Source organism: Chlorocebus sabaeus, chromosome 19, assembly GCF_047675955.1.
Source record: "Chlorocebus sabaeus isolate Y175 chromosome 19, mChlSab1.0.hap1, whole genome shotgun sequence".
Classification (NCBI taxonomy): domain Eukaryota; kingdom Metazoa; phylum Chordata; class Mammalia; order Primates; family Cercopithecidae; genus Chlorocebus; species Chlorocebus sabaeus.
Genome location: NC_132922.1, coordinates 751,343 through 768,983, shown reverse-complemented (window position 1 = coordinate 768,983; position 17,641 = coordinate 751,343). Strand labels below are relative to the sequence as shown.

At 55.1% G+C, this 17,641-nt stretch overlaps 1 protein-coding gene across 2 annotated transcripts in view; it reads right to left on the bottom strand.

Annotated features, from left to right (window-relative positions):
• TTLL8 (tubulin tyrosine ligase like 8) overlaps nucleotides 1-17,641 on the bottom strand; it is a 35,830-nt gene that overhangs the window by 902 nt on the left and 17,287 nt on the right. Inside the window, exons 9-15 of one of the 2 annotated variants that reach the window (XM_038007282.2) lie at nucleotides 14,076-14,224; nucleotides 12,879-13,122; nucleotides 11,752-12,175; nucleotides 10,493-10,995; nucleotides 8,807-8,836; nucleotides 7,593-7,606; nucleotides 349-441 (exon numbers count right to left, since the gene is read on the bottom strand). In XM_038007282.2, the coding sequence (XP_037863210.2) occupies nucleotides 349-441; nucleotides 7,593-7,606; nucleotides 8,807-8,836; nucleotides 10,493-10,995; nucleotides 11,752-12,175; nucleotides 12,879-13,122; nucleotides 14,076-14,224 (1,457 nt within the window). Of the gene's footprint in view, nucleotides 1-348; nucleotides 442-2,527; nucleotides 2,768-7,592; nucleotides 7,607-8,806; nucleotides 8,837-10,492; nucleotides 10,996-11,751; nucleotides 12,176-12,878; nucleotides 13,123-14,075; nucleotides 14,225-17,641 lie in introns of those variants that run through there. The other variant, XM_007976145.3, reaches the window with a different exon arrangement.

Here is a 17,641-nt window from a genome sequence, read left to right as displayed (position 1 = left end):
CTGCTCTGCTGTGCCTGGGCTCGGGCTCAGATGCCTGGTGCTGAGGACCTGTCCCCACTGGGCCGGGACCAAGTGGGTGGTGGGCACAGGGCGATGCCTGCAGACAAGGGTCAGCAGCATGCTGGGCCAGCCCCAGAGTCCCAGGATGGGTCAGCGGCTGGAGGGCTCAGGAGGGAGGTGGGAGTGTTAAGACTAGGGGTGCTCCAGGAGCCACCAAGCCCTGTCCCCATGAGAGGCTGCACCAGGTGCAGGCCATCTGGTCACGCTGGCACCTTCGAAGTGGACCTGGGCTGGGGCTCCCAGTGGAGCTAGAAGACCTTCTGCCCACAACCTGTGGTCAGACCTCACCAGGGCCCATGGGCTGTTCTGATGCCAGGAGCTGCTGGAGGGAGCACGCCCCAGGCCAGCCATCCCATGTGGTGCCCGTGGTCTGGCAGGTGGCTGCAGTCCGTGCCCCCTCCTTCATGGACTCAGAGGTGGCAGCCATGATGGGCGAGAGCAGGTAGGTGCTGTCCACTGCGGGGTTGGCCATTCAGCGAGGCCACCCCCTGCATGGGAGCTGCTGCTTTTCAAGGACTTTCACACAGTTCCTTGGAGCATCACAGGACAGGCAAGGCTGGCAGGTGTGACCACCACGCGTCCCTTTCACCTGAGAGGCTGGGGCCTTGGCCTGGCTCTCACTCGCCTCCAGCCGCTGCCCTTGCCCTGGGGCTGTCCCATGGCTCTGGCCAGCCCTTCTCAGTGGGGTGAGCCGGTGCCAAGCCCCGTCCCCCATGTACTGGGGCCGGTGAGTCCAACTTCAGGTTTCCCAGGCCAGGAAGGGCTAGGGTGAGGCCAGCCTGCATGTTTGCTGCAGCTATAGCTGGTGGGGGAGGGAGAGAAGGAGTCTCAGGATGGGGTAGGGATGTGGGGTGAAGGGGGGACTCCCTGGTTTTCCCAGCCTCTGGTGCTAAAGGTTCCCAAGCAGCCACAGCCCAGCTCAGAAGTGCAGGCACCACCCTGCTGGGGCACCCACCGCCAACAGCAAACTCCGAGCCCCAGGCTGAGTCACTCTTCCTGGGGGTCTGGGTGGGGAGAGCCCCCAGTGCCTATACAAAGCAGTCCTTGGCTTCCGGGAACCTCGGAAGGGCTGGGCCAGCCTGGCTCACGGGACAGGCCAGGACCCGCGTGGCACAAGCAGGTCATGAGCCGCAGGAAGAATGAGGTGGGAGCAGCTCCCACTCCCTGGGGCTGTCATCCCAGCAGAGAGACGCAGAGAGGCCAGGCACAGGACTGGGAGGTCAAGTCTGCAAGGGTAGCCCAGTACAGCAGGCCAGGCAGCACTGTGGGACAGGGCCTTGTCCCCCAGGCACCCAGGGCCTGATGGGAGCCACCGGGGTGCCCAGAAAGTGTGTGTCCAGTGAGTCGGGGTGGAGGCTGGGCCCGCCCTAAGCCAAGGAAGAGGGGACGTGGTGTCTGCAGCTCTCCGTGTGTCTGTGCGTGATTAATGGAGCGTGCATGAGCTAGCCGAGAGCTGGTGTGGGGCCTGGACCCTGCTGAGGGAGGGGAGGCCCAAGGCCTGGGCCCCAACCCTGTATGGAGGCCGGGGCTGGGGTGAGACTCACTGCGGGGCGTCAGCAGGCTCTGGGGAGCCACTAAAGCTCATGGGGTACACTCAGTACCTGGGAGTCAGTCTGGGACCCAGACCAGCCCTTCCAGGGAAAACCACCAAATAGGGGCATAAGATTGGAAAAGCATCACAAAAGCAAGCAAAAGCAGCAGGCAACCAGGTAAGGGAGGACCAGGTCCAGGCCAGGGAAGGTGAGTGAGCCAAGGAGAGGGTGCTCTGAAAGGTACCCGGCCCCGAAGCTCCTCACTCTGAGGCTTCACCACCAGGGCCACCTGGAGCTCTGGGTCCCCAGGCCCTGGAGTGTGGTGACAGAAGGCACCCCATGCCCCCAACAATGTGGCAGCCCCAAACAGTTGGGTGCTGGGTGAATCAAAAACAGCTGGGCGTGGTGCACACCTGTGGTCCCAGCTACTCAGGAGGCTGAAGTGGGAGGATCGCTTAAGTCCAAGAGTTGGAGGCTGCAGTTGGAGGCTGTGACTGCACGACTGTACTCCAGCCTGGGTGACAGTTGGAGGCTGTGACTGCACCACTGCACTCCAGCCTGGGTGACAGAGTGAGATCCTGTCTCAAAAAAAAAAAAAAAAGAAAGAAAGAAAAAGTAAAAAGGTCAAATAATTTTATTAAAAAGTAGAACTTCTAAAAATGAAAACTTTAAGAAATGAAAACTGGAATGGGTTGATAGCATCCTTAAATGAGCTGGAAGACGGGTGAGGGACATTTTTAGAATGCAGCATAGGCAGCTAAATAAATCAAACAAATAAGTGGGAGATTAAAAGATACCAGGAGAGAGAGAAGGCTTAGCAAACATTTAGTTTGTGTTTCAAAGGGAAGGAGACAGAATGGGGTGCAGGCAACATTTAACGACATAATGGCTGAGAGAGTCCATAACTGAATAATGACACCAGTGGACACATCAAAGACATTCAAATTCCAGATCGAATAAGTAAAAACCAAACTGAACACTCAGACATCGTATTAAAACAGTCTTAAAAGCTGGCAGGTAGAACCGACAGCTCCCCTTGGAGAGTGATGGCTGACTCTGCCGACTTTCCAAGAGCCACAGCAAAAACAAGACAGTGGAAAGACATATTCAGTGTTCGGTGGGAGAGTGGCTGCGACCTGGACTCCTGCCGCGGAGAATCTGACTCTGCCATGAACCTGTGTGGAAAAGATATTGACAGACCAAAAACTCATCCGAGTGTCCCACCACCGGCACCTCCCTAAGGGACACTGTCTTGAGCAGAATGAAAGTGGTTCGGAATGAACATGGTTAGAAGTCTGAGACTCAGGAAGAGTGAAGGGCAAAGAGGAATGTATGTAGTAAATCTGAAAACCACTGGCCGTGCAAGCGATGATGATAATCACGCCCAGTAGACTGTTAAAAACATTATTAAACAGCCTGACAGCAATAGCAGTAAGTCAGAAGGGAGCAGGGACTTCACATTTTCCAGGCTTCAGAGTCAATGTATTGTCAGGTGGGTATAAGTGCGACTTCCTTCACTTTAGATTTTGGTAAGTTAAACGTGCAATGAGTCATTTGTAGGCAGTTAGTAAAACACCAGAAACAGAGTCTGTAACCTCCAAACCAGAAGAAGGAAAAACCAAAGTGGGAGAAGAAGCATCAGTGAAAACTAAGGCAAGAACAGAGAGAAAAAGGAACATAGAATAGATGAGATTAACAAAAGTTAAATGAAATCAGATGCTAGATACTGTGGTCATCAGGCTCCAAGGCAGCCCACAGTGATCCTCATCCCCAGGCACTCATGCATGTGTGCTCCCCTCCTGTCTGGATCAGGCTTGGAGTACGTGGCCGGTAGAATATAGGAGCAGCAGGGGTATGTGATGTCTTGGGTGAGGTCATAAAGACCTCATGACTCTAGTGGTCTCTCTTGAATCACTCACTGGAGGAAGCCACTTTGTGAGGACACGCAAGCAGCCCTGTGGAAGGTGCACGTGGGAGGGACTGATGGGGGGTGCACTATCAGGGAGGTGGGTCCCCAGCCCCAGGCAAACCTTCAGATGAGGCTGCCTCAGTTGACACTGGAACTGAGCCTCAGGAGCATCCCTGAAGCAGCACCATGCCTATGAGCCCTTCTCGGATTCCTGAGCCACAGAAAACGTGGAGGATAAATGTTTGCTTTGTCAGCAGCTCTGCTTTGCAGTGATTTCTTAAGCAGAATCAATCACCACAGAATCCATGTACACAGTTACCTTAAACGTAAATGTTATGTGCACTGGTTAAAAGATTAAACATTGGCAGTCCGGAATTTTATGCAGAGGAATATGTAAAACATAAGCTTATATAATGATGAAAGAAAAAACATACCAGGAAAATCCTCACCAAAATAAAATGAGTAACAACCTGAAAACTCTAAAGCAAGAACTGACAGAATTATATGCGTCTCCAAGATTCTCATCATACTTTGCTTAGTAACTGATAAGCAGACGAAAAAAATGAAATATGTCAACAACACAATAAACAAATCTGGTCCAACTCATGATGCTGAACAGTTTCAGAACCGCACATTATTTGCACCAAGAAACATTTACAAAAATTAACCACCTAAAGCAACTGACAACCATCTAACGACGCGCAGTCCTCCATCTGACGTGCACTCCTGCACCTGACGACGTGCGTTGATGAAGACCTGGCATCCCCTGTTGCAGTCAATAGACTCCTGCCCCCTCTTACCACTGCAGGTCCATGCAGGTGTGGAGCAGCAAGTATAAGACACAAAAGGCATAAAGATCATAAGCGAAGAAGTGAAATGGAATTTGTATGCAGGTGATGTGACTTTGTAGAAAACCCAGAGGCATCTACAAATTGCCAGAACCAAGAGGTGAATTTACCAACACATTGGGACACAGTGTCCATGTACAAAAACCATTGCATTTCCCACATTTTAGCAACAAACAATTGGAAAAATAAAATTTCAAATACTATTAATAAAAGTATCAAAATGTATTTGTAAAATATACTTATAAAAGTATCAAAAATCCATCAAATACCTAGGAATAAATGTGATGAAAACTATGCAATAATATTGCTTGGAGAAACTGAAAAATACCTAAATAAATGTTGAGATACATCACGTGCAGGGATCAGAAACCTCAATATTGTAGGATATCAGTTCTCCCCAAAACGATCTATAGATTTAAAGCAATCTCAATAAACATCCCAGCAGGTCTTTTTAAAACTTAACATGAGACTGGACGCAGTGGCTCATGCCTGTAATCCCAGCACTTTGGGAGGCCGAGGTGGGTGGATCACAAGGTCAGGAGATTGAGACCATCCTGGCCAACATGGTGAAACCCTGTCTCTACTAAAAATACAGAAAAATTAGCTGGGCGTGATGGCGCGTGCCTGTCATCCCAGCTACTCAGGAGGCTGAGGCAGGAGAATCGCTTGAACCTGGGAGGCAGAGCTTGCCGTGAGCCAAGATCGCACCACTGCACTCCAGCCTGGCAACAAAGCGAGACTCTGTCTCAAAATAAATAAATAAATACTTAACATGAAAATTCAGGCCAGGTGCGGTGGCTCATGCCTGTAATCCCAGCACTTTTGGAGGCCGAGGCAGGCAGATCACAAGGTCAGGAGATCGAGACCAGCCTGGCCAACATAGTAAAACCCCATCTCTACTAAAAATGCAAAAATTTAGCCGGGTGTGGTGGTGGGCGCCTGTAATCCCAGCCACTTGGGAGGCTGGGGCAGGAGAATCACTTGAACTCAGGAGGCGGAGGTTGCAGTGAGCTGAGATCATGTCACTGTACTCCAGCCCCAGTGACTGTGTGAGATTCTGTCTCAAAACAGACAGACAGACAACAACAACAAAACCATTCAAATGACATAGAGTAGCCAACACAATTTTGAAGAAGAAACAAAGTTGGAAAATGTACACTATCATATTTGGTTTTGTTTTGTGTTTTGATTTTGAGGTGGAGTCTTTCTCTGTCACCCAGGCTGTAGTGCAATGGCGCGACCTCAGCTCACTGCAACCTCTGTTTCCTGGGTTCAAGCAACTCTCCTGCCTCAGCCTCCTCAGTAGCTGGGATTACAGGTGCCTACCACTCGGCCTCCCAAAGTGCTGGGGTTGCAGGTGTGAGCCACCACACCCGGCCCACTGTCACATTTGAAAACTTCAAAGACAGTATGGTATTGATATAAGGATAGGTAAATAGATTGTTGAAACAGCATAAATAATCCAGAATTCCTTCAAGAGAGTCTGTTTTTGACGAAGATGCCAAAGTAATTCAGTGGGAGGAAGGATGGTCTTTTTGATGATGGCGCTGGAACAACTGGACCGCCACAAGAAAATCTAAATTTAACATTTTATTTAGGAAGCAAGAATGCAATTCAGGGCATACACACAGACGGGGTGATCTCACTATGTCTGAAGAACCAAGAGAAGGTTGGGAGTTTTCTTAGAGAAATGCTCTGTGTTGTTTCACAAGCAAGCTCACTAGTAAGACCAGTAAGCACCAGGAGACTCGTGGGGCTCTGACTGGTGAGTGATGGCGTGGGTGAAAGTACTTTCAGAGTCCCAGCAGGTTGTTTCAGCAGCTCACAGATAAAACTGTCTTTGGATTACATGGGCTGTTTTAGGTGCTGGGCTCATGAAATGTTTAATTTTTGGAGCAGGTGCCAGGTTATGTTCTGTTTTTTTCCCTTGCCCCTTGATTCTGAATTAGTTTATGTAGGACAAGAATGAGCCCATTTGTATCACTGGCTTTTACAACACCATACACAAAAATTCACTCAAGATGCATCATTGACCAAAACGTGAAAGTCAAAACTACAAAGCTTGTAGAAGGAATCACAGAAGAACATCTAAACGCCTGAGGGGCTGGACACCCTGTTTACCCTGAGCGATTATTACACACTGCATGTCTGCATCATCCTATCTCATGTAATCCACAAATATATACACCTATGGGGCACCCACAGAAATAAATTAAAAAAAAAACAAATTAGCAAAAACTCCAAAACTAAAGGAATCACTAAGAAAGCAAAAAGGCAAACCACAGACTGGGAGGAAACAGTCCCATTGTGCATATCTGACAAATAAATATACAGAAGAGGCCTGGCGCAGGGGCTCAGGGCTATAATCCCAGCACCTGAGGTCGGGAGTTTGAGACCAGCCTGCCCAACATGGTGAAATCCCGTCTCTACTAAAAATACAAAATGAGCTGGGTGTGGTGGTGCACGCCTGTAATTCCAGCTGCTCAGGAGGCTGAGGCAGGAGAATCACTTAGAACCCCGGAGGCAGAGGGTGCAGTGAGCCGAGATCGCGCCGTTGCACTCCAGCCTGGGCGACAGAGTCAGACTCTGTCTTAAAAATAAATAAATAAATAAATAAATAAATAAATAAATAAATATAAAGAATATATAAAAGCCACTGTTAGTAACGAACCAAAGACAAGCAACCTAATTTTACAACAGTAAAAAGACTTAGTAAGACATTTTGCAAAGCAAAATATCTGAATGGCTAATGAACAAAGTGCTTAGCACGGCTGGTCACCTGAAAAACAAGAGTTAAAACCACGATGAGATACCCGTACACCTACCAGACTGGCTAAAAACACAGCCTGACAATACCCAGTGTTGGCAAGGATGTGGGGCAACCAGGACTCTCATGTGGTGGGTGGGAGTGCAAAACACCACCACCACATTGGAAACTGGAAGTTTCTTCTAAAGCAAAACCCAAGCATCCTTCATGACCTAGTGGTGAAACTCTTGGACACATGGCCAAGACAGACAAAGGCACATGTCCCCGTAACGGCCGGCATGGGATGCTCAGAGCAACTTCATTTATCACAGTCCTACACTGGAAGCAAGGGAGCTGTCTGTCAGCAGGGGACCAGGCAGGCTCTGGCACACGTGTGCAATGCAGTACTGTTCTTCACCAACAAAGGGTGCACACCTGTCACACGATACAGCCGCTGCATCTCAGAGCGGAGGGTCTGAGTTCGAGATTAGCCTGACCAATATGGTGAAACCTCATCTCTACTAAAAATACAAAAAAATTAACTGGGTGTGGTGGCACAAGCCTGTAATCCCAGCTACTCAGGAGGCTGAGGCAGGAGAATCGCTTGAACCCAGGAGGCGGAGATTGCAGTGAGCTGAGATTGTGCCACTGCACTCCAGCCTGGGCAATAGAGCGGGACTCCATCTCAAAAAAAAAAAAAAACAAATCGGCTGGGCACAGTGGCTCATGTCTTTAATCCCAGCACTTTGGGAGGCCAAGGCAGGTGGATCGCCTGAGCTCAGGAGTTTGTGACCAGGCTGGCCAACATGGTGGAACCCTGTCTCTACTGAAAATACAAACTTTTAACTGGGCATGGTGGCAGGCGACTGTGGTCCCAGCTACTCAGGAGGCTGAGGCAGGAGAATCGCTTGAACCCGGGACGTGGAGGTTGCAGTGAGCCAAGATCGCGCCATTGCACTCCGGCCTGGGCGACAGAGCGAGACTCTGTCTCAAAAAAAAAAAAAAAAAAAAAAGTCTGTTCTTCCCAAGATCTGCAGATTCAAGGTGATCCCAGCAGTTTGCTGTTCTTAAGCCAACAAGCTCCAAGGGCAGCGTGCACTTCCTGTCCTGCTGGCCGGACGAGGCCAGGTGACCCTGTCGCCACAGGCATTTCCCAGCACAGGCTCTGAGTGCACCGGTACAGCTGCCTGACTGTCACGGAACAAACACACCCCAGGTAGCCACTAGCGTAAGGCTGAGGGGCACATGGAGCTGGCCTGAGCCCAGCCAGGAGTGGAAGCAAGCCCAGCTACTCCCGGCCGTGCCCTCGCCTGACCGCGAAACGCTCGTACGCACGGGTTGGAGTTGCTTGCCATGCATGGCAACCACAGCAGGAACCCGACTCACGCACGGACGGCAGCACCGCGAGTGAGAGGCACCACCGACAAGTGGCATCAGCTTTGGAAGCGGCTGGTGGGGGGTGAGGAAATGTCACAGATCTGGAAAGAGAGAGGCCTCTGTAAGGTGGTGTCAAAACGCCAGGCTGAATCAACAGTCATCTGTGGGGACTCCAACGGCGGGCAATCTGCCCAGTGAACTCGCAGCACCGGGCAGAAGGGTCTGGAGGGAGAACCCGGTGGCACGGCTGGTATGTGAGGATCAAAGGCAGAGGAGATCTTTTCTCTTCAGCATGAGAATCTGGCACTGGGCTAAGCCTCCAGCTGCCTCCCGCTGGTGACCTGGTAAAGGGGAACATAAACTCCTTTGGTCGGCAACATTGCTTACGGCAAAACTGCCCTGTGGCGGGCAGACCACGTGGGGACTGGGGAGGTCACTGGTGTCTGGGGGCCACGTCACGGGCCTTCCTCAGTGATCCCCACACCTGGGCGTGTGCCCTGCGGGCTGTAGCCATGGGGCTGCTGCAGGAGGAACTTCACCTCCTCTGGGGCAAGAGGCACCCCCTGAGTGGGTCCCAGCCCATGAATCTCAGTGGGAATCAGGGAGGCGGCAACACCTGCACGCCATCGTAAAGACCCTCATCATGCCTTTGTAAAGACCCCCATCCTACTCTCGTAAAGACCCCCATCCTACTCTCGTAAAGACCCCCATCATGCCTTCCTAAAGACCGCCTCCACGCCATTGTAAAGACCCCCATCACACCGTCCTGAAGATCCCCATCACGCTGCCTAAAGACCCCATTACACCCTCGCAAAGATCCTCATCACACAGTCCTAAAGACCCCCAGCACACCCTCGTAAAGACCGCCATCTTGCCATTCTAAAGACCCCCATCACGCTGCCTAAAGACCCCCATCACAGCCTCATAAAGACCCCCATCACGCTATTCTAAAGACCCCCATCATGCCCTCATAAAGACCCCCATCACGCTGCCTAAAGACCCCCACCACACAGTCCTGAAGACCCACATCACACCCTTGTAAAGACTCCCATCACGCCACCTAAAGACTCCCCCATCGCCAGGCGCGGTGGCTCAAGCCTGTAATCCCAACACTTTGGGAGGCCGAGGCGGGCGGATCACGAGGTCAGGAGATCAAGACCATCATGGCTAACATGGTGAAACCCCATCTCTACTAAAAACACAAAAAATTATCTGGGCGTGGTGGTGGGCGCCTGTAGTCCCAGCTACTCAGGAGGCTGAGGCAGGAGAATGGCATGAACCCGGGAGGCGGAGCTTTCAGTGAGCCGAGATCGCGCCACGGCACTCCGCCTGGGCGACAGAGCAAGACTCCATCTCAAAAAAAAAAAAAGACCACTCCATCACACCACCTAAAGACCCCCATCACGCCATCATAAAGACCCCCGTGTGGGAGGAACGGGCGATGCTGCCCTGCTGGCCAGCTGTGTCCCTGCCCCACGTCCTTCTCAGCGACTCTGAGGCCAAGAGCAGCCTGTGGCAACCCTTGAAGTCTGAACGTTTAGCCGAGGCTCGGAAGAGCCCGATGGGGGCCGGGCGTGGTGGCTCAGACCTGTCATCTCAGCCCCTCAGAGCCTTCAGAAAACCACACACAAGAGCCCAGCAGTCACTTTTGCCACCTCACTCAGCTGGGGAGTTTGGTGCTGTTCATGGAGCTGTTCAAGGTCTTAACTCAAATCCTCCCGACCTGCACCACACCCCAGAGGTGTGGAGACAACGGCATCACCCGCCAGGTTTTACAGAGGGGACCCCACCATCCATCTGGCCGGCACTCCCACTCCCCCTACCCCGAGACCCCCGTGCCGGGCTGGGACAGGTGCCCCAACCCTGCTCCCCAGTTCCCGCCGGCACCTCTGTCGGGGACACCCCGGGCCCCCGCACCGAAGCCTGCCCTGTGCCCTGCTCTGGAGGATGCAGCGGCTGCTGGTGAGGGTTGGGGATGGAGTAGACGGCCCCCAACCCCACAGCGCACCGCGAGCGGCACAGGTTACCTTTGCCTCCGGGTGGCGGACGCAGGGCACCCTCCGCTGTCTTCAGATTCTGCGGCACAGGTGCCGGGGGGTGTGCATTTAGCTGGTTTGGATCCCAATGTTTGGTGGGCTGGGCTTCGGGGACATCCGTGTTTGGGGCCTGACTGTCCACATGGCGACAGGGGCAGGCCGGGAGCTCCACCTTCCCAGCAGCCTTGGTGCGGGTAGGCTGTGGGGCGCCACTGCTCTCGGCCAGCCCCCTTAAGGGTGCCAGCAAGGCCAGGGGGTGCCCCTTCTCTTCTTTCAGTCCCAAGTCTCGCTGGAGAGCTGGTCGTGGGGATCCCTGGGCAGGGTCGGGCATGGCCGAGGGGCCCTGTGCCTCCAGTGGCTGGGTGTCCAACAGCAGGGCCGAGGCCTTGAGGTTGCAGGCAGGCAGCACTTGCCTCCTGGCTCTCCTCACACTGACGCCTGCCACGCAGAGGTCGGACCCGCTGAATGGGGGCAGCTCGACCACAGGCTGTGGGGAAGGAACAGGTTGTGGGTGCTGGGCTGTGGCTGGGATGGTGGGGTCCACGCAGGAGGGGTCTGCACAGGAGGGGCTGGTTGGGGCACAGACCCCCACCTGACTCAGGAGTGAACACCTGGGGTCCCATGCAGACCACCAGGAGGCTCCCAGGCTCTGGAGAACCCGCGGGGAGCCAAGGCTTCCTGAGGCTTGGGGGGTCAGCCTGAGGGACCCCACACCCAGGGACTGGGCTGCTCTTTTCCTGAGTTTAGCCACAAAGAGGCCTCAAGAGAGAGGCACTGGCCACGCTTCCCAATGGCTCCAGCACATCTGCAGGCACAGGGAGGCCCCCGAAAGATCCTCGGAGTGGAGGAGGCACTGCAGGCCAAAGCGAAGGAGCAGCACAGGGGGCCTGGAGGCTGCAGGCATGGAGCCCCCACCTCTAACCAGTCAGGGCTGGGTGAGAGGGGAAACAGGACGGAGGCACTGAGCCTGAGCCACCCCGCTCGCCTGGACTCCTGGAGTAGCCCCTTCCCCGGTGCCGACGAGGCACTGAGCCCCATGGGAGAGCAGGACAGGCCTGGACCCTTGGTGGGACCGAGCATGGTCACAGAGCAGGATTGGCGTCCTCCATGGACCCCGCGGCGCTGGCGGCCTGCAGTTCCACCCTCGCCCAGTGACCAGGTGGCAAAGCATCCGCATGGCGGGCAGCCACCAAACCCCCAGGGGATGGCGCCCACCGCCCGGGCAGGGGCGGACGTGGCTCACCTGCCTCCACAGGAGCTCAAAGTTGCCGACGTCACAGCTGCGGTCCACGGCCACCTTGATGGTGTCCTCCTGCACCTGTGCACACAGCTGGGCCGTGACCGGTGTGGACGGGTGCATAGTGGGGCTGGAGTTGATCTCGATCAGCCAGGGCCTGAAGTCCCTTCCAAGGACGAAGTCGGCCCCGTAGAGCTCAAAGCTGTTCTTGCGAGGCTCCACGTGGTCCTGGGCCACCTTCATGGCGTGGATGATGGCCTTCTTCATGGATGGGTAGATGACACTGCCCCACACAGCACCACGGCCCTGGCGCTGCAGGTACTCCTGGAACTTGGCGCTGGTCCACATGTTGTGTGCGGGCAGCAGGGGGCTGCGGCCCACGTCATTCTTCAGGTGCTTCTGGACGGCATTGTTGCACAGGTGGATGGCACTGTGGGGGGGACAAGGGGCAGGTGCTCAGCCTCCGCCGGCCCAGGAGGGCACCCAAGGCCGGTCCTCCCAGCCACGCTGCGTCCACCTAGCTGGCTCTAGAGAACCCTGCCCCTGAGGACTCCCACCCTTTGCTGGAGGGGCCTAGTTGGGATGAGTGTTACTGTCCCAGATGGAGAAACAGGGCTCAGATTGGTCATGGGATTGGCCAGAACCACACAATGGTCAGAGGAAGGCTTGGCGAAGACAGAGGCTGGCAGCATCACCGTGCGGGCAGCACATTTCTGAGGACTCTGCAGGCTCTCGCCATCCTGCCCACGAGCGGTCCCGGGCGAGGCGGGGGTCCATCCACCCCGGGCAGCACACTCGTCTCCACCAGGCACCCGCCCCTGAACCGGGGCCCAGGTGCTGCCCACACCATTCCGATCCCCCGGGCACAGGCAAAATGGTGCCTTTTAAGATTTTCTAGAAATGATAGAGTGTGGGGTATAGGGTGCTGGCTTTGAAGGTCAGTGGGCCTGGGCCTGTCCCTGGGGGAGGTCATCAGCCTCCCAAGCCTCAGTTTCCCCCCATCTGTGCCTCTCGTGGTGGCAGGTGGCAGTGAGGGGGTCCTGCCCGTGATGCTTCTCACTGCGGCTGCCCCAGGCAGGTGGGCAGCAGCCCGTTCCCTGGCCTGAGGCGTCCAGCTCGCCCACCGCACTGACCTGTCCAGCTTGTCCAGGGAGAAGCGCTGTGTTGAGAACCGCAGGTAACTCTCCTTGTAGAACCAGATGGTCAGGGGGTTCCAGTCCGTGACGAGGAACCACTGTCTGATGTCGAACTTGGTGTCATAGATGAGCAGTGGCGTCTCGATGTACTTCTGGACCACCCACTTGTTGTCCCTGGGAAGAGGGTGGTCCGTAGCCGCCAGCTCCAGGATCTCTTCCACACGGTCCATGCACACTATGTCTGCAAGAGGCCACCGCTCAACCCAGCATGCCCAGCCCATGTGCAGCGGGACCGAGCTCCTGAGCCCTGGGGCAGGGTCGCAGCTTGGCCCTGAGACCTGCACTGGCTTTGTCCAGGGCCAGCAGGCAGCATTGCTGGTGGGGGGACCGGGGACAGGGAAGGCTTAGCGCTCATGGATGAGGCTGAAGCCAGTGCCAGTCTCCCCCAGGCTCTCCCCCAACAGAACCAGCCTCTGGACTCCAGAGGGGACACAGAGATCAGTGAAGGGGCGGGGACAGAGATCCTTTTAAAAGGGAGCCAGCAGGATGGGCGTGGTGGCTCAAGCCTATAATCCCAGCACTTTGGGAAGCCGAGGCAGGTGCATCTCTTGAGGTCGGGAGTTCAAGACCAGCCTGGCCAACACGGTGAAACTCTATCTCTACTAAAAATACAAAAACTGAGCCGGGTGTGGTGGGCACCTGTAGTCCCAGCTACTCGGGAGGCTGAGGCAGGAGAATCGCTTAAACCTGGAAGGTGGAGGCTGCAGTGAGCTGAGATCATGCCACTGCACTCCAGCCTGGATGACAGAGCGAGACTCAGTTTCAAAAAAAATAATAATAAAAAAATATAAAAAGAAGAGCGTAGACCAGTTTGTGAATACAGAGGAGGAAATCCTGATTAACCCGTCAACCCAGATTCAGCCTTGTGATTGGAACACATGCTGTGAAGACGCCTCCAGGTCTGCCCCAGCGCTGGAGTCCTGACCCCCACACCTGCCTCTGCGTTCTGCTCGCACCCTTCCTTCCCTGTGGTGCTGTGGGCCTGAGACTGCCTCTCACTCACAGCCCCTGGCATCAAGTGCAGGCGTTGGTGGCTATGAACTCGGTGCAGGGAGCGCCCGCACCAGGGGACTTATCTCACCCAGATGAACGTGATGAACAAGGTACAGGGAGCGCCTGCACCAGGGGACTCACCTCGGCCTCGGGACTTGGCCGCAGGCTTTATAATCCAGATATTCCGGAACCCGTCGATGTCCGTCTGAGGGTTCACGGACGTGATTTGATTCAGCAGAGCCTGGCACTGCAGAAAGTAATTTCTTGAATCGGAGATGAAAGCATCGCCACTACAAAGCAAGATCCAGAAAGTGCATGAGACTTGGAGGCCTGGGTCCCGCCTCACCCACCAAGCAGGCGCTCTGCTCTAGGATGGTCTGTAGCTGACCTGGCAGGAAAGGGCTGCGGGTTGGCCCAGGAAGTTCTGCCAACAGTGTGGACACCTGAAAACACAGCCCTGTGAGGCTGCTCCAGACAAGGGCTGTGTTAAGACACTGGGGACCCCAGTGTGTGGGTCGGAGCCAGCCACAGGCCCCAAGCAGCACCCTGCCTGGGTGGAAACGGTGGGAGGCATGGGGTGGGAGGCATAGCTATGGTGGAAATGTGGGAGACACAGGCCGGGGGCAGACGCAGCCATTCCCAGGTGGCTTTTAGAACTCAAGGGTGCACTAGAGCTGTTTGAGTGGCTTTTAGAACTCGGGGGTGCACTAGAGCTGTTTGAGTGACTTTTAGAGCTTGGGGGTGCACTAGAGCTGTTTGAGTGGCTTTTAGAACTCGGGGGTGCACTAGAGCTGTTTGAGTGGCTTTTAGAACTCGGGGGTGCACTAGAGCTGTTTGAGTGGCTTTTAGAATTCAGGGGTGCACTAGAGCTGTTTGAGTGACTTTTAGAACTCGGGGGTGCACTAGAGCTGTTTGAGTGGCTTTTAGAGCTCGGGGGTGCACTCCTGCTGCCTGGATGGTGGGGGGGAAGCCATGCCAGTACCAGCACCTGCCCCAGGGCCCGTTGGACCCATCCTGCATGGGCAAACTCAGGGCTGTGAAGACCCAGTGTGGACCCCACGACATCCTAACAAGGTGGCCTTGGTGCAGGAGGGGGGACCAGCGGGGCTGAGGACACCAGCCATGACTCTCGCAGCCAGCCTGGGCTGGGGTGGGGAGGCAAAGCCCCTGAGGACACAGGACATCAGGGTTCCATTCCCACCTGCTGGGGGCAGCTTGAAGGGAGAAGTAAGTCTGGGGTGTCCCTGACAACAGGGGAGGGGCCCCACCACTGTGGAGCTGTGGCTGGGGGGGCTTGAGTGAGAGCCCCTGTGGTGACAAGCCCCTCCCGGGGAAGGACTGAAGGTGATCTCAGGCAGGGGCACCTCCCAGCTCTCACTGGCTGCCACGCCTCCTCCGTGGTGAGCGCTGCACACTCCTGACCCCAGGATGGCAACAGGACTGTGATGAGGACTTGGAGCAAACCGGATGCAGTCAGCCCCCCACACCCCTGAAACATCCCTGTCTGTGTGGCACAGGCCAGCCCCAAACTATTGAGGTCTAAACAGGGTGGGTCACCCATGACGTCCACCATGCTGGTCACAGCCAAGGCCGCCCAGGATACCAGCAAGCTCCCAGTGACACGGGGCTACAGCAACTCACTCAGGAGGATGAGCTGTGGGAAGGAATCCCTCACAGCCTCCCAGCACAGCCCAGCCCCGAGCCAGCCCCCACATTGGGAGGTGGTATTTGGGCAGGACCACCCTCCCCACAAGTGCACGCACCACTGTGTTGCCCCTGCTTTGTGGGGAGAAGGCTGCGAGCAGTGAGGGACAGAGCCACTCAGGAGCCCAGCGGAGCATCGCACAGGAGCTGGCAAGGTCCAGGAACTTTGAGATGCACACCCCAAACTCGTCAGAGAACAAGCATGGGCCTCCAGATGCTGACGGCGAGCAGGGGCCACAGCCAGGGCTCTCTGGGTCCTGACCCCGGGGCACACCTGCCAGGGATCCCAGCTGAGCCCAGTAGGTGAGGACTGACGGGCCCGAGGCACCAGGGACTCCCAGAGAGATCCCCTCCGGCAGCAGCTGGGAAGCTCCCCCGCACGCACACCCTCCTGAGGCGGTTTGGGATGAGTCGGCCACAGGGACTTGCGGGGGTCCGATGCTGCCACCTGGTGGTCACCCCTGGGTCTGCCTTTTAATTGGGGTCTAAGAAAACGCAGTGAGGTGCACCCTGCCATACTCGAAAAAGTCAAGTTGTACAGTGTGTACGTCCATGTACGCTCGTGTGCACGCCACCCGGATCGAGACAGGAACGCCTCGGCTCCTCAACAGGCAAAGAGACCAGTTACCAGGCTGACTATCACTGCAGATGGGGCTGGCCTGTTCCTGAACTTTCTGTCAATGAAACCACACAATTTGTGCTCCTTTGTGTCTGGCCTCTTTTCTCTTCTCTTCTCTTCTCTTCTCTTCTCTTCTCTTCTCTTCTCTTCTCTTCTCTTCTCTTCTCTTCTAGACGGAGTCTCGCTCTGTCACCCAGGCTTGAGTGCAGTGGCATGATCTTGGCTCACTGCAACCTCCAACTCCCGATTAAAGCGATTCTCCTGCCTCAGCCTCCCAAGCAGCTGCGATTACAGGCATGAGCCACCATGCTCGGCTAAATTTTGTATTTTTAGTAGAGGCGGATATCAGCATTTTGGCCAGGCTGGTCTTTAACTCCTGACCTCGGGTGATTCCCCCTGCCTTGGCCTCCTAGAGTGCTGGGATTACAGGCGTGAGCTGCCGCGCCCTGCCTGTGTCTGGCTTCTTTCGACAGGACTGTGAGAGTCATCCACGCTGTAGCGTGGCTCAGCCCCTCCTTGAACACAGTTTGGCAGTTTCCAGATTTGGGCCATCAGGAATGAAGTCCTTCTGAGGACACGTTTCCATTTCTCCTGCATAAATACCTTGGAATGGATTATCTCGGTCATTGGATATGCAGATGCCTAAACATATAAGAAACTGTCAAAGACTTTTCTAAATGGGTTGTGCCAATTTACACTCCCCTAGCCATGTCTAGAGTTCCAGCTGCTCCACACATTGGCAAACACTTGGTGATGTCAGTTTTTACTCCTTTTTTTTTTTGAGACAGAGTGTTGCCCCAGGCTGGAGTGCAGTGACACCATCTCAGCTCACTGCAACCTCTCTGCCTCCCGGGTTCAAGAGATTCTTCTGCCTCAGCCTCCTGAGTAGCTGGGACTACAGGCACGCACCACCGCACCCAGTTAATTTTTGTGTTTTTAGTAGAGACCGTTTTCACCATATTGGCCAGGCTGGTCTTGAACTCCTGACCTTGTAATCTGCCCACCTCTGCCTCCCAAAGTGCTGGGATTACAGGCGTGAGGCACAGCGCCTGGCCCAATGCGTTCCCATTTTTAAAAGCCTTTCACAGCCGGGCGCGGTGGCTCAAGCCTGTAATCCCAGCACTTTGGGAGGCCGAGACGGGCGGATCACGAGGTCAGGAGATCGAGACCATCCTGGCGAACACGGTGAAACCCCGTCTCTACTAAAAATACAAAAAACTAGCCGGGCGAGGTGGCGGCGCCTGTAGTCCCAGCTACTCCGGAGGCTGAGGCAGGAGAATGGCGTAAACCCGGGAGGCGGAGCTTGCAGTGAGCTGAGATCCGGCCACTGCACTCCAGCCTGGGCGACAGAGCCAGTCTCTGTCTCAAAAAAAAAAAAAAAAAA